This window comes from Leptodactylus fuscus, chromosome 5 (genome assembly GCF_031893055.1).
Source record: "Leptodactylus fuscus isolate aLepFus1 chromosome 5, aLepFus1.hap2, whole genome shotgun sequence".
Taxonomy (NCBI): domain Eukaryota; kingdom Metazoa; phylum Chordata; class Amphibia; order Anura; family Leptodactylidae; genus Leptodactylus; species Leptodactylus fuscus.
The window spans coordinates 7,285,791-7,298,828 of NC_134269.1; the positions used below are offsets into that span (position 1 = coordinate 7,285,791).

Consider the following 13,038-nt stretch of genomic DNA (forward strand, 5'->3'; position numbering starts at 1 on the left):
ACTCGTCTTACTGTCTAGATCTTCTAGACATGGAACATCTCTTCCTTCCTTCCTCCTCTTCTTGGCGTTTTCTATGCCTGCTCTATTGCTTGGGTGTCGGCAGATGTCAAATGAAGAAGAAGCTAGTCCCACACAAGGAAGTGATCTCCCATGTCCAGAAAATTTGGAGAGGAATACAGAGAAGTATGATGGGGTTGGGAAGTGGGCTGAGTTAGCTAGTTGGGAAAGTAATTGACTGGCTAGCTAGGGAGACTGGGAGTGGGAGTGAAAGAGGGAGGGAGGGAGGGAGTGAGAGGTAGTGTGAGTAAGCCCTGAGTGAAGTGCAAGGAATCATGGTAGTTTTAGGATAACAGAACAGGAAGCTACACCATGTAAACAAATGTAGAGGATGCCAGGAGATCCCAGAGAGAATCAGAAATCACTCAAAACATGGCTAAATACATTTAGGTGCAATTATTAACCCATTAACAGCACTAAGAGACCATTTCTAAAAAAAAAGAGATTTTTTTGCCCAGAAAACCCTTTTAATGTTGAGATCTCTACTTGAAGAGAATGGGGTTCATATCAAGATATATTCACTCACTGTATACCGACTCTGTGGGGTACCATTACACCTCTGTCACCCACATACACATTTGACCCTAGATGCAGTCATAAAAGGGACCTCCACTCCCAAACTCCCTTCCCGCTTACCTGTCACACCAGGCTACACAGGAGTGAAGTGTCCTTGTACACTCAGGCATCTACATAAAGCTGCCATCAATTTACAGTATGATGAGACACCAGAATATCCACACTATGAACAAATAGCACACAAACTGGGTATCACAGCTAGTAATATTGGGGGAACGTTAGAGCCAAAAGACAATCCTATTAAATTTTAGATTTAATACGCAACAAAATAATGCAGTGCATTAAAAATAAAGAGATGGAATAAAATTACAAATACATACAAAGATTATAATTACTGGACACATCTCACAGGCGGTGCTGACACAATGAGGAAAACTCTGCAACACTGAACACAACAGTTAATTCATAATCTGGAGGTGAGTCTTGTCTGTGGACTACACAGTGCACAGAGCCGGGAACAATTGAGTCCATGTCCTATATAGTGCTCAGGAGCCAGTACTAGAGCTCAGATCCCATTGAAGTCAATGTTGTGAAGTCAAATTCTGATATTAGTCAAGTAGGTGTGGCTTGTATCCTGCAAATAAGTCAATTCCAAATGTGTTCATTGGGGGTAAGGTCTTCATTCTGTGCACACGGATATAGTTATACTGGATAAGGATATTCAATAATCTATTGCTACAACATTGGAAGCAACAATTGTTTAAATTGTCTTAATTTTCTTAATTTACTTTACGAAAAACTCTGGTCCAAACCTCATCCCCATATAATAATTAGACAGGTTTCATCTTTTCCATCCATTTTGATAGATGTGACTGATCAATTTCTGCGTAGCCATCCTGATCTTGTTGTTCCTCAGGCTGTAGATAATGGGATTCATCAATGGGGTCACTACTGTGTACAACAGGGATTTGTATTTGGCACCAACGGAAGTGGTGTCATCAGATCGAGCTACGTATACTGTCATTATGGTTCCATAATAGAAACACACTGTGATCAGGTGGGAGCTACAAGTAGAGAAGGATTTTCTTTTACCTAAAGCTGAAGAAATTTTAAGGATGGTGAAGAGAATACAAAAATAGGTCGTAATGATAAAAACAAATGGTAAAAATATCCCAAACATGGAATAAACAAAGTCTATCAACATTAAATTAGAAATATCTGACGTAGCCAATTCCACAATGGGACCAAAGTCACAGAAGAACTGGTCAATGTGGTTCAAGCCACAGAAGTCAAATTGGATGAGAACAATAAACTCACTTGATATTAACCCAATGACTAAAAGCCATGACAAAACAACAAGCAGGAGACAAAGATCTGGACCCATCAGTGAAGAATAACGTAATGGATGGCAAATGGCCAAATATCGATCATAAGACATGACGGCAATGAGCAAACATTGAATAAATCCAAATATACCAAAGAAATACAACTGTATCATACAGCCCCAAAAGGGTAAAATACCCTCCTCAACAAATATCATGTCCAACATCACCGGGACAATGGTGGTGGTTATCAAGAAGTCGGCGATGGATAAATGTTTCAGAAAGTAGAACATTGGGGTCTTCAGGTGGTCAATAGTGGTCACTAATAGGATGATGAGAAGGTTTCCGGCCAGTATAAATATGTAAGTCAAGAGGAACACGATGAATAGAAGAGGTTTGTATTTGTGTAGACCTCGGAATCCAAGAAGACGTATCTGAGTGACTTGTGTCTGATTCTCCTCACACATCAGATATATAGATGAAGTTTCCTCCTACAAATTGAAATACTTTAAGCAAATAAGTATCTGAAAAGACCCAAAATGTATCGCGTATAAGTAACATTGGGTAGTAGAGTAAATCCTGTGTACTAATGGTTCCCTTAGAGGAGTCTGACAAGAGGTCGGGGGTATTATCAGCCATATCGGATATGAAAGCATTGCTGTATCCTTTCATGTAAATAGTGAGATGTCCCAGATATTGAGACCTTTATAGTGTCAGGTAAGGAAGGAGAATCTACTGAGATCCCAACATAATAACCAGACTCAGGAGGATGAATACAACAGAGGAGACTGGAGGATACAGTAATTGATATAATCGTTACTTTGTGTCTTGGGAGATTCTTCTTATGGCCGAATATTCTATATGCAAAATGTGATGAAAGATGTAACAATAAATAATACAGATGAGACATTTGTACATTTCATTTTGATTCAATATATCTGAAGTTCAGGGGTGTAAGATGAGAAGTCTATTCTATTGTTTAACCCTTTAATGACACAGGGTAGTTTGTACGTTAATGTTCGGTGACTTTTTTCATTTTTTTTTATAGCAAAAAAGTAGAAAAAAGGAGGAGCAGTCACCACGGGGCAGATTTCTTCTAAAACACAGTCCTTTATTTAGATGCATTAAAAGCAACTCTTATGAGAGAGCAATGAAAACAGGCAATGAGGCAACAGCCATTTTGCACTTTCAAAAGTGCTTTCTCAAGCCTTATATGCAATATCTATTTTTAGACATTGAGCGCCACCTTACACAGTGGCAGGACAATAATGAAGGTCCATACTTCTATTGGTTGATTTTTCTAACCAGGAAGCATTGAGCATCAAGTTTGGGAACGAGCAGTGCCACCAAATTTTCTTTTTTTTTTCTTCCTATTTTCCTTCCCCGCCTTCCAAATCAATGACTTTCTTATTTTTGTGTTTACATTGCTAAGTGAGGACTTACTCTTTCAGTGACAATGGAAGCAGGGATCATGTTCAGAAGCCTGACCAGTGACTCAACAATTGAAGACTGGTCATCCACTTCATCCCAAGTCACATCAACCACCCCCAGACAAGAGTCGGTGGGCTAATCAGACACAACCTTTAGTTGGCATGGCCCAGGAGAAGGCCCTGTGCCCTCAAGTGTCTTCAGCCTGCCTGTCCTTTTATGTTCCCTCAGCTAGAGAATTACTCTAGGCTGTGGGCTCAGATCCACTATACTGTGAGGATGACCTACTACAGGACAGTCAGCGCCTAGTTCCCAGCCAAGATTTGGAGGAGACATCTGCTGCTTCCTCCTATAGTAGCGATGAGAAGAGTGGCATGGGAGCTGCTGCTGCGAGCAGTAAGGCTCCTGGCTTAGAGACTGTTGAGGAGGACATCAGTGGCCTGCAGACATTATTGGATGATGATGTAGCTGATCACAATTCGGATGACTATTGGCACTCCACATGTTAATCCATCACTACCTGGAAAAATGGGGGCATTTTAAGCACCCGCTGAGAGAGAGGACAAACTAAACTACTACAGAGACATGCTATATACTAAATTGGTCGCTGCTTATCTGCGCCATCGTCCATCCTTTCACTTATTCATCCAGGGGAGCCCTGAGCGCTTCACTTGTACTGGCATGGCAGCTGTGGGAGAGAGTTGGGGTGGCAGGAACAGTATGAGCTCCATCAGCAGTAGCCTGATCCCAGAGTCACTGATGTGCAGCTTTCTTTACCTGCATAGTGAAGAAGCTGCTGATCAATAGCTAGACACAAAACAGAACTTGAACCAGCAGGTGGTGGCATACTCAGAGTGCACCCTGGTCTTCTGGGCAGCCAAACTGGATTTGTGGTCACAACTGGCTGAGTTTGCCCTGGAAAAGCTGTCCTGCCAGGCCAGTAGAGTGGCATCAGAGTAGGTGATTAATGCAGCAGGGGCCATAGTTAACCAAGGAGAACTTGCCTGTCCACCCAAATTTTGGAGAGACTCACCTTTGTTAAGATGAATCAGGCATGGATCAGCCAGGATTTCCACCCACCAATGCCTGATGCTGCAGATTAAATGATCCATGCTGCCTCACCACACTCTGTCACTGGGTCACTGTATGGCCTCATAAGGCTGCTGCAATCTCTACACTCTGCTACTGGGTCACTGTATGGCATCCTAAGGTTGCTGCCTCCACATTTCATCAACTTACCACTCTGTGGTCTACTCAAGCTCCTGCTACCTCCGTTTTCTTCCATTGGGTGACTTTATGTGCTCTTCACGCTGCTGCCACCTCTTCAATCTGCCACTGGGTCACTTTAAAGCCTTCTCATGTTGCTGAAACCTTTCCCTCAGTCACTGTATGGCCCTCTAAGACTGTTGCTACCTCCACATTATAGCAAATTGCCAATCTGTAGCCTATTCACGCTGCTGCCACCTCCACACTCTGCCAATGGGTAACTATATGGCCTCATAAGGCTGCTACAATCTCCACACTCTGCCAACGGAACACTCTATGGCCTCATAAGGCTGCTGTAATCTCCATACTCTGAAACTGGGTCACTGTATGGACTCCTCACACTATTGCCACCACCGCACTCTGTCATTGGGTCCCTGCATGGCATCATAAGGCTGCTGGAACCTCCACACTCTTCCACTAGGTCACTGTCTGGCCTCCTAAGGCTGTTGATACCTCCACATTATATCAACTTGCTACTCTGTAGCCTACTCATACTGCTGCCACCTCCACACTCTGCCACTGGGTCACTGTATGGCCTCATAAGGTTGCTGAAATCTCCACAGTCTGCCATTGTGTCATTGTATGGCCTTCTAAGGCGGCTGACACCTCCACACTCTACCAACAGGACACTCTATGGCCTCATAAGGCTGGGGCAATCTCCATACTCTGCAACTGGGTCTCTGTATGGACTCCTCACGCTACTGCCACCACCGCATTCTGTCACTGGGTCACTGTATGGCCTCATAAGGTTGCTGGAACCTCCATACTCTGCCATTGGGTCACTGTATGGCTTCCTCATGCTACTGTCACCACTCTACTCTGTCACTAAGTCACTGTATGGCCTCATAAGGCTGCTTCAGCCCCCACACTCTGCCACTGGGTGACTGTATGGCCTCATCAGGCTGCTGCAATCTAAGCAGTCTGCCATTGTGTCATTGTATGGCCTCCTAAGGCTTCTGCCACTTCCACATTATGCCACTGGATCCTTTTATGGCCTCATAAGGCTACTGCAACCTCCACAGTATGTCACTGGTTCACTGTATGGCCTTCTCATGCTGCTGCAACCTCCACACTCTGTCATTGGGTTACTGTATGGGCTCATAAGGCTCTGCCACTGACACTGTATGGCCTCTTCACACTGCTGCAATCTACATATTCGTCTACTGGGTTACTGTATGGCCTCATAAGGCTACTGCAATCTCCACACTTTGCAATCGGGACACTGTATGGCTTCATAAGGCTGCTGAAATCTCCATAGTCTGCAACTGGGTCACTGTATGGGCTCCTCACGCTACTGCCACCACCCTACTCTGTCACTGGGTCACTGTAGGGCCTCATAAGGCTGCTTCAGCCTCCACACTCTGCCACTGGGTCACTTTATGGCCTCATAAGGCTCCTACAGCCTCCATATTCACCACTGGGTCATAAGGCTGCTTCAACCTCCACGGTCTCCCAGTGGGTCACTGTATGGCTTTATAAGGCTTCTGTCACATTGTCACTTTGCCAGTGGGTCCTCACGCTACTGCCACCACCTCACTCTGTCTCTGGGTCACTTTACGGACTCAACAAGGCTAATGCAACCTCCACACTCTACCACTAGGTCACTGTATGGCCTCATAAGGTTGCTGCAGCCTCCACACTCTGCCACTGTGGCCAAACAAGTGAGATGTGCAGCGGTTCTAAAAGCGAAGCCTATCATGTGCATGTCATACTGACTCACTATATTGTTTCACTACCACAGCAGACTCCCCATGTGTTTTACAGCAAGGCCCAGTGTTCTACACCACTATACAGGCTGTCTGCAGTCAGGAAATAGCTGGTTTTAATGTTATTCCCTGTGTATCAATTCGGAAAGAATCAAATGTTTTTATGAAATCTGGAGAAGGAGCCGAATTGAATTTTCCAAAACTTCCCTCCTCTCTAATGATGATAATGATATATATGCTGTCCAAGAAGATCTACCATAGCAGGACAATTGGTCTGTAAACTAACTTGCAAGTATGTAAGCCCTCGTTCACATCAGTTTTTGGATTCTGTCCGGGGGAGTTCGCATGAGGACCCCCAGAACGGAATACAAATGCAACTGCAAGCACTGTGCAGTAAAAGCACACAGACCCCATAGACTATACTTGGGCCGCTCACTGCTCGCATGAAATATGTGGACAGGAAATTAGATTGGGAACTACTTACCTGTCCGCACGATCCCTGCGGAGATCTGGAGGCAAATACACAGACCCCATTATAGTCTATGGGGATCCGTGTGCATTTACTGCACCATTGCTTGCACTTGCATTTGGTATTCTGTTTGGGGGGGGGGGGGGGGGTCCTCAGGCGGAATTTCCCAGACGGAATCCAAATGCTATTGTGAACGAGGGTTAAGGCTGTATGCTTAATTTCTTACATAGTGGAGATTGGATTGCTTTGCTGTTAGACCATTTCTATGAGGATAAAATGAGGGAATTATTCCCTTTCCCTTAAAGAGAGGCAAAATTGGAATATTGTTAGAACAGGCTGTATACCCAGCTTGGCTAAGAGGTCTCTGCCTGTGTCTTGTCCATCTAATTCATTTCTACCAGTGCTAGAGCTATATGTACCTGAAGGAAAGTAGTAACAGCAGTAAAAGCAGTACCTGAAACATGATGAACAGAATTTTTTCACTTTTCAGCTTCAACCAGACCCACAACATGTCACTCACAAGCTGCATAAGTAGGTAATTCTGTACCTAGAGCGCTCCTCTATTCCAGCAGACAACTTTGCGACCATTGGAGTACTGAGCCAATAGATTAGATCAGTTGAAGGATCTGGCTTAGTTTGCCAAAGGAGTCTAACTTTATAGCCTCATGTGTAATGTTACTGTGTTAGTGTTCAGAATTGGTGGTGGTATTATAACACCAAACTGTCCACAAGTGTGAAAAATTTACTGTTGTCAAAAATAATTGGTTATCCATGAGGTTATCCAAAGACCTCCAGCTGATGCCTCTGAAGAGATTTGCCACAATTTCCTTGTATCTTGTTCCATTTACTGTCCTGCTGATGCTGCTACACCTAAACAGCCAGAGACCATCTCCTGTGGCCTGGTCTGTCACATCATTATTCTCCATACTGTACTGCTGATGCTGCTACACCTAAACAGCCAGAGATCATCTCCTGTGGCCTGGTCTGTCACATCATTATTCTCCATACTGTACTGCTGATGCTGCTACACCTAACTTTTAAGAGGAAGTTCACAGAGTTTTCCTCTGCGGACTTTCTCTTAACATTATATCTACGGGAAAGCCGCCGGTCACTGGACTAGCACTGCCAGTAAGCACAATATATAGTTCTTCCTATTCTGTGATTAGCGACAAATACACCAAGTCACATCTACTAACCTTCCTTCACTGTGACCACGAGTAACTGGTCACATAGCTAATGCCAGATATTGGCTGCTGTCTGTATAAGGGTAAGTTCACATGGGGTCTTTTGATCTGGAACCTGAGATGGAAGCCACCTCAGGTTCCAATCCAAAATACAAGTAGCCGCAACTGAATGCCAGTCGCTCACTCTGCTCCGGATTAGGCCCAAATGAATGGACCTATTTGAGAGGAGGGAGTGTCCTCAGGTGGATGTCGCGAGGTGAATCCAACTAAACAATTGAGCAAGTCACTTCTTTTTACGGTAGCCAGAACAAACGGCTCCCGGAAAAAGGAACTGACCAGTTCCCATTGATTTCAATGAGGAAAGTCTTTTTTTTTTTCTTTTTTAAATGTAGATTGTGAGCCCCACATAGAGCTCACAATGTACATTTTTCCCTATCAGTATGTCTTTTTTTGGAATATGGGATGGAAATCCATGCAAACACGGGGAGAACATACAAACTCCTTGCAGATGTTTTTTTTGCCCTTGGCAGGATTTGAACACCAGGACTCCAGCACTGCAAGGCTGCAGTGCTAACCACTCAGCCACCGTGTGGCTCCTAATGAGGAAAGTCTTTTTGTTCAGGGTTTTGAGGCGGATACGGCCTCAAAATCCTGACCAAAAAAAATCTGTGTGAACTTAGCCTTTGGATTTTATAAAAAGGTTAAAGCATAAATAAAACAATAAATTTGGAATTCTTGGAATCTTAATGACCCATAGATTGCAGGTAATATGTCAATATATATATATATATATATATATATATATATATAGTATATATAAAACTACAGGATTTGGTGTTACAGTATATAAGAAACTGTTTTTGAATTTCATTGCCATAACCTAAAATTTCCAAAGATTATAGCTCCTACCGCAATATAGTTCATGATATCAAATGTAGGTAATATTAATATGGACTTTGGTAGAGATTAACTGTAATGACATTTCCAGCGATTTCTTGCATTTTCACATCCAGCTGTATTGAGCAGACGTCAAGTTGGAGACGTTTTTGGACAGCATGGTGATACTTCTGCCTTCATGGCCGCCCTACAAGGTTCACTATAGAAAGTACATGGACCGTGTCCTACCTGTACTGAGTTTGTTGCAGATTCTAAAATTAAGTCCGATCATCTGGAGTTGCGCCTCTCTTTTGGGCTTCCTATTAGATTTTTTATCTTATCCTATCAGAATTAGAATCACGGTTGTGAATTCAGACCTTGTTGTTGGAAGAGGATTCTCTCTACATCCAGATATTCCCAAAAGTCTTCACAGGGGGGTGATTTCGGGGCTTTGTCCAATCGTTTGAAGTTCTTTGCAAAAAACTCTTCATCCCATGTCTTTATGGAGCTTACTTTGTCACATGGGCATAGTCATGTTGGAATAGGAAAGGAGTGTCAACAAACTATTGATACAAAATTGTAACCAACAATATATAATGTCTTCATATAATGTATTATTACTCTTCACTAGAAACTTTAATAAAAACCATAACAGCAGCTCTAATTGATTGCAATAATTAGAAGAGCGTTGACATACTTTGGCCAAGTAGTCAATGTTATAATGGAGTCATCTATCATACTCTGATACCATTGGATGACATTTTTTTATTTTTTCCATCCATTTTGATAGATCTGACTGACTATTTTCTGTATAGCTCTCTTCATCTCGTTGTTCCTCAGGCTGTAGATAATGGGATTCATCGTTGGTGTCACTATTAGGTACAACAGGGATCGGTACTTGTTGATACTGGATGAGCCCTCATGAGCCTGGCCTAAGTAAACTGTGGCTAGGGTCCCATAATATGCGCAGACAGTGGTCAGGTGGGAGCTACAAGTGGAGAAGGCTTTTCTTTTACCAGAAGCCGAAGAAATTTTAAGGATGGTGAAGAAAATACAACAGTAGGTCACAATGATGAAAGCAAATGGTAAAAATATCCCAAATATTGAAACCGCAAAGTCTATCGACATTAAAATGGAAATATCTGAAGTGGTTAATTCCAGTATCGGACCAGAGTCACAGAAGAAGTGGTCGATGGAATCCAAGCCACAGTAGTTAAACTGGATAAGAACAAAGAACTCACTGGACGATAACAGACTGACCAAAACCCACGACCCAACAACAAGATGGAGGCAAACATCTGGAGCCATCAGTGAAGAGTAACGTAATGGATGGCAAATGGCCAAATATCGATCGTAGGACATGACGGCAATGAGGAAACATTGAACAAATCCAAATATACCGAACAAAAACATCTGCATCATACAACCCCAAAAGGGTAAAATGCCCTCCATGACATATATAATGTCCAACATCACGGGGACAACACTGGTGGTTAGAAAGACATCAGCGGTGGATAAATGCTTCAGAAAGTAGCACATTGGGGTCTTCAGGTGGTCAATAGTGGACACTAATAGGATGATGAGAAGGTTTCCGGCCAGTATAAATATGTAAGTCAAGAGGAACACAATGAAGAGAAGAGTTTTATATTTTTGTAGACCTCGGAATCCAAGAAGACGTATCTGAGTGACTTGTGTCTGGTTCTCCTCACACATCATTAATATACAGGTAAATATCAGAGAGAAAATGAGAAAATTGAGGAAATATGAATCTAAAAGATCTAGAATCTATCACATGAAAGTAACATTAGGCTGTGCTGAATATTCTACTTACTAATGTGCCCTCAGTGGAGGCTCACAAGGGGCTATTATCTGCCATGACACGAGCTCTTGGGTCTTTTCTGGTAGATAGTGACATTTCACATATGGCGATGGTTTTTATAGAGACAGATAAACATGGAAAATCCCCAAAGGATCCGGAGATAACAATTATACTGAAGTGAATGAAGCAAACAGATGAGACTGCAGGTTACTCTAATTGAGAGTTAATTGGAAGCTTGGGGAGATGATTGTTATGGTCTAATATTCTATATGGAAAATGGGATTATCAGACTGGATAACTACAATGATAATAATAATAATAATAATAATAATAATAATAATAATAATAATAATAATAATAATATTAGCACATGTGATGTGAAACAACTCATTGTGTGATGACTCATTGCTGTAGTGAGTGCCCCCTGATTCTTGATCCTTATATATGGAATACTGCTATACTACTACTATCACTACTACTAACTTACATTGTAATGATAACATGTATATATATATATATATATATATATATATATATATATGTTTCTGTCTTCACCAAGTCTGGCATACAGATACATTAGGTGTCCGGGAAGGTTTTAGACCAGGCCTCAACTTTTCGCGCATACCGTTCCGGAGATACAGTATTCCCAAAACAATGACCTGCATTAGCCAATACTAACCTGCAAGTCTTTCACTCATATCCCAAATGCCATACACACGGTCACTCCACATGTACACAGCATTACTCTAGGTATATCCAAAACTGATATCCAACACAGATATCCAAACTGAGATACACGCATGGGAGGATTAGATACACAGCTCATCACACAGTATCACACATCGGAGGATTAGATACACAGCTCAGCACACAGTATCACACATCGGAGGATTAGATACACAGCTCAGCACACAGTATCACAGTTCAGCACTCAGTATCACACGCTGGTGGATTAGATACACAGCATCACATGTCGGAAGATTATATACACAGCTCAGCACACAGCGTCACATGTCGGAAGATTAGATACACAGCTAAGCACACAGCATCACAGATCGGATTAGACACACAACTAAGCACACAGTATCATATGCCAGAGGATTGGATACACAGCTCAGCACACAGCATTACATGTCAGAAAATTAGATACACGGCTCAGCACACAGCATTACATGTCAGAGGATTATATACACAGCTAAGCACACAGCATCACATATCAGATTAGACACACCGCTCAGCAAACAGTATCATACGCCAAAGTATTAGATACACAGCTCAGCATACAGCATCACAGGCGGGAGGATTAGACACACAACCCAGCACACAGTATCACAAGTCCGAGCTTTACTCCAGGTTTCCATAGAGACCCAGCCATTTTTTCTTCACTGCTCTAGGTCAGCTTTAAAGGGGAATGTTGTGAAAAATTAGTGCTGGGTCCTCCGCTATATGTGGTGTACCCCAGGGGACAGTGCTGGGTCCTCTGTTATATGGGGTGTACCCCAGGGGTCAGTTCTGGGTCCTCTGGTATATGTGGTGTACCCCAGGGGTCAGTGCTGGGTCCTCTGCTATATGTGGTGTACCCCAGGGGTCAGTGCTGGGTCCTCTGGTATATGTGGTGTATCCCAGGGGTCAGTACTGAGTCCTCTGTTATATGTGATGTACCCCAGGGGTCAGTGTTGTGTCCCGTTATATGTGGTGTACCCCAAGGGTCAGTGCTATGTTCTCTGTTATATGTGGTGTACCCCATGGGTCAGTGCTGGGTCCTCTGTTATATATCGTGTACCCCAGGGGTCAGTGCTGGTTCCTCTGCTATATGTGGTGTACCCAAGGGGTCAGTGCTATGTCCTCTGCTATATGTGGTGTACCCCAGGGGTCAGTGCTGGGTCCTCTGGTATATGTGGTGTATCCCAGCGGTCAGTGCTGGGTCCTCTGGTATATGTGATGTACCCCAGGGGTCAGTGCTGGGTCGTCTGTTATATGTGATGTACCCCAGGGGTGAGTGCTGGGTCCTGTAGTATATGTGGTGTACCCCAGGGGTCAGTGCTGGGTCCTCTGTTATATGTGGTGTACCCCAGGGGTCAGTGCTGGGTCCTCTGTTATATGTGGTGTACCCCAGGGGTCAGTGCTGGTTTCTCTGCTATATGTGGTGTACCCCAGGAGTCAGTGCTGGTCCTCTGGTATATGTGGTGTACCCCAGGGGTCAGTGCTGGCTCCTCTGGTACTGTATATGTGGTGTACCCCAGGGGTCAGTGCTGGGTCCTCTGCTATATGTGGTGTATCCCAGCGGTCAGTGCTGGGTCCTCTGGTATATGTGGTGTACCCCAGGGGTCAGTGCTAGGTCCTCCGCTATATGTGGTGTACCCCAGGGGACAGTGCTGGGTCCTCTGTTATATGG

General features: G+C 43.4%; 2 protein-coding genes across 2 annotated transcripts; both read right to left on the reverse strand.

Annotated features, from left to right (window-relative positions):
- Positions 1-1,414: 1,414 nt before the first annotated feature.
- Positions 1,415-2,362, reverse strand: LOC142202493 (olfactory receptor 11A1-like). Its single transcript, XM_075272627.1, has one exon. The coding sequence runs from the start codon at positions 2,360-2,362 to the stop codon at positions 1,415-1,417; it is 948 nt and encodes a 315-aa protein (XP_075128728.1).
- A 7,227-nt stretch (positions 2,363-9,589) lies between these two features.
- LOC142204347 (olfactory receptor 10A7-like) lies at positions 9,590-10,540 on the reverse strand. The gene has a single exon (XM_075275659.1). The coding sequence runs from the start codon at positions 10,538-10,540 to the stop codon at positions 9,590-9,592; it is 951 nt and encodes a 316-aa protein (XP_075131760.1).
- Between the last annotated feature and the right edge of the window lie 2,498 nt (positions 10,541-13,038).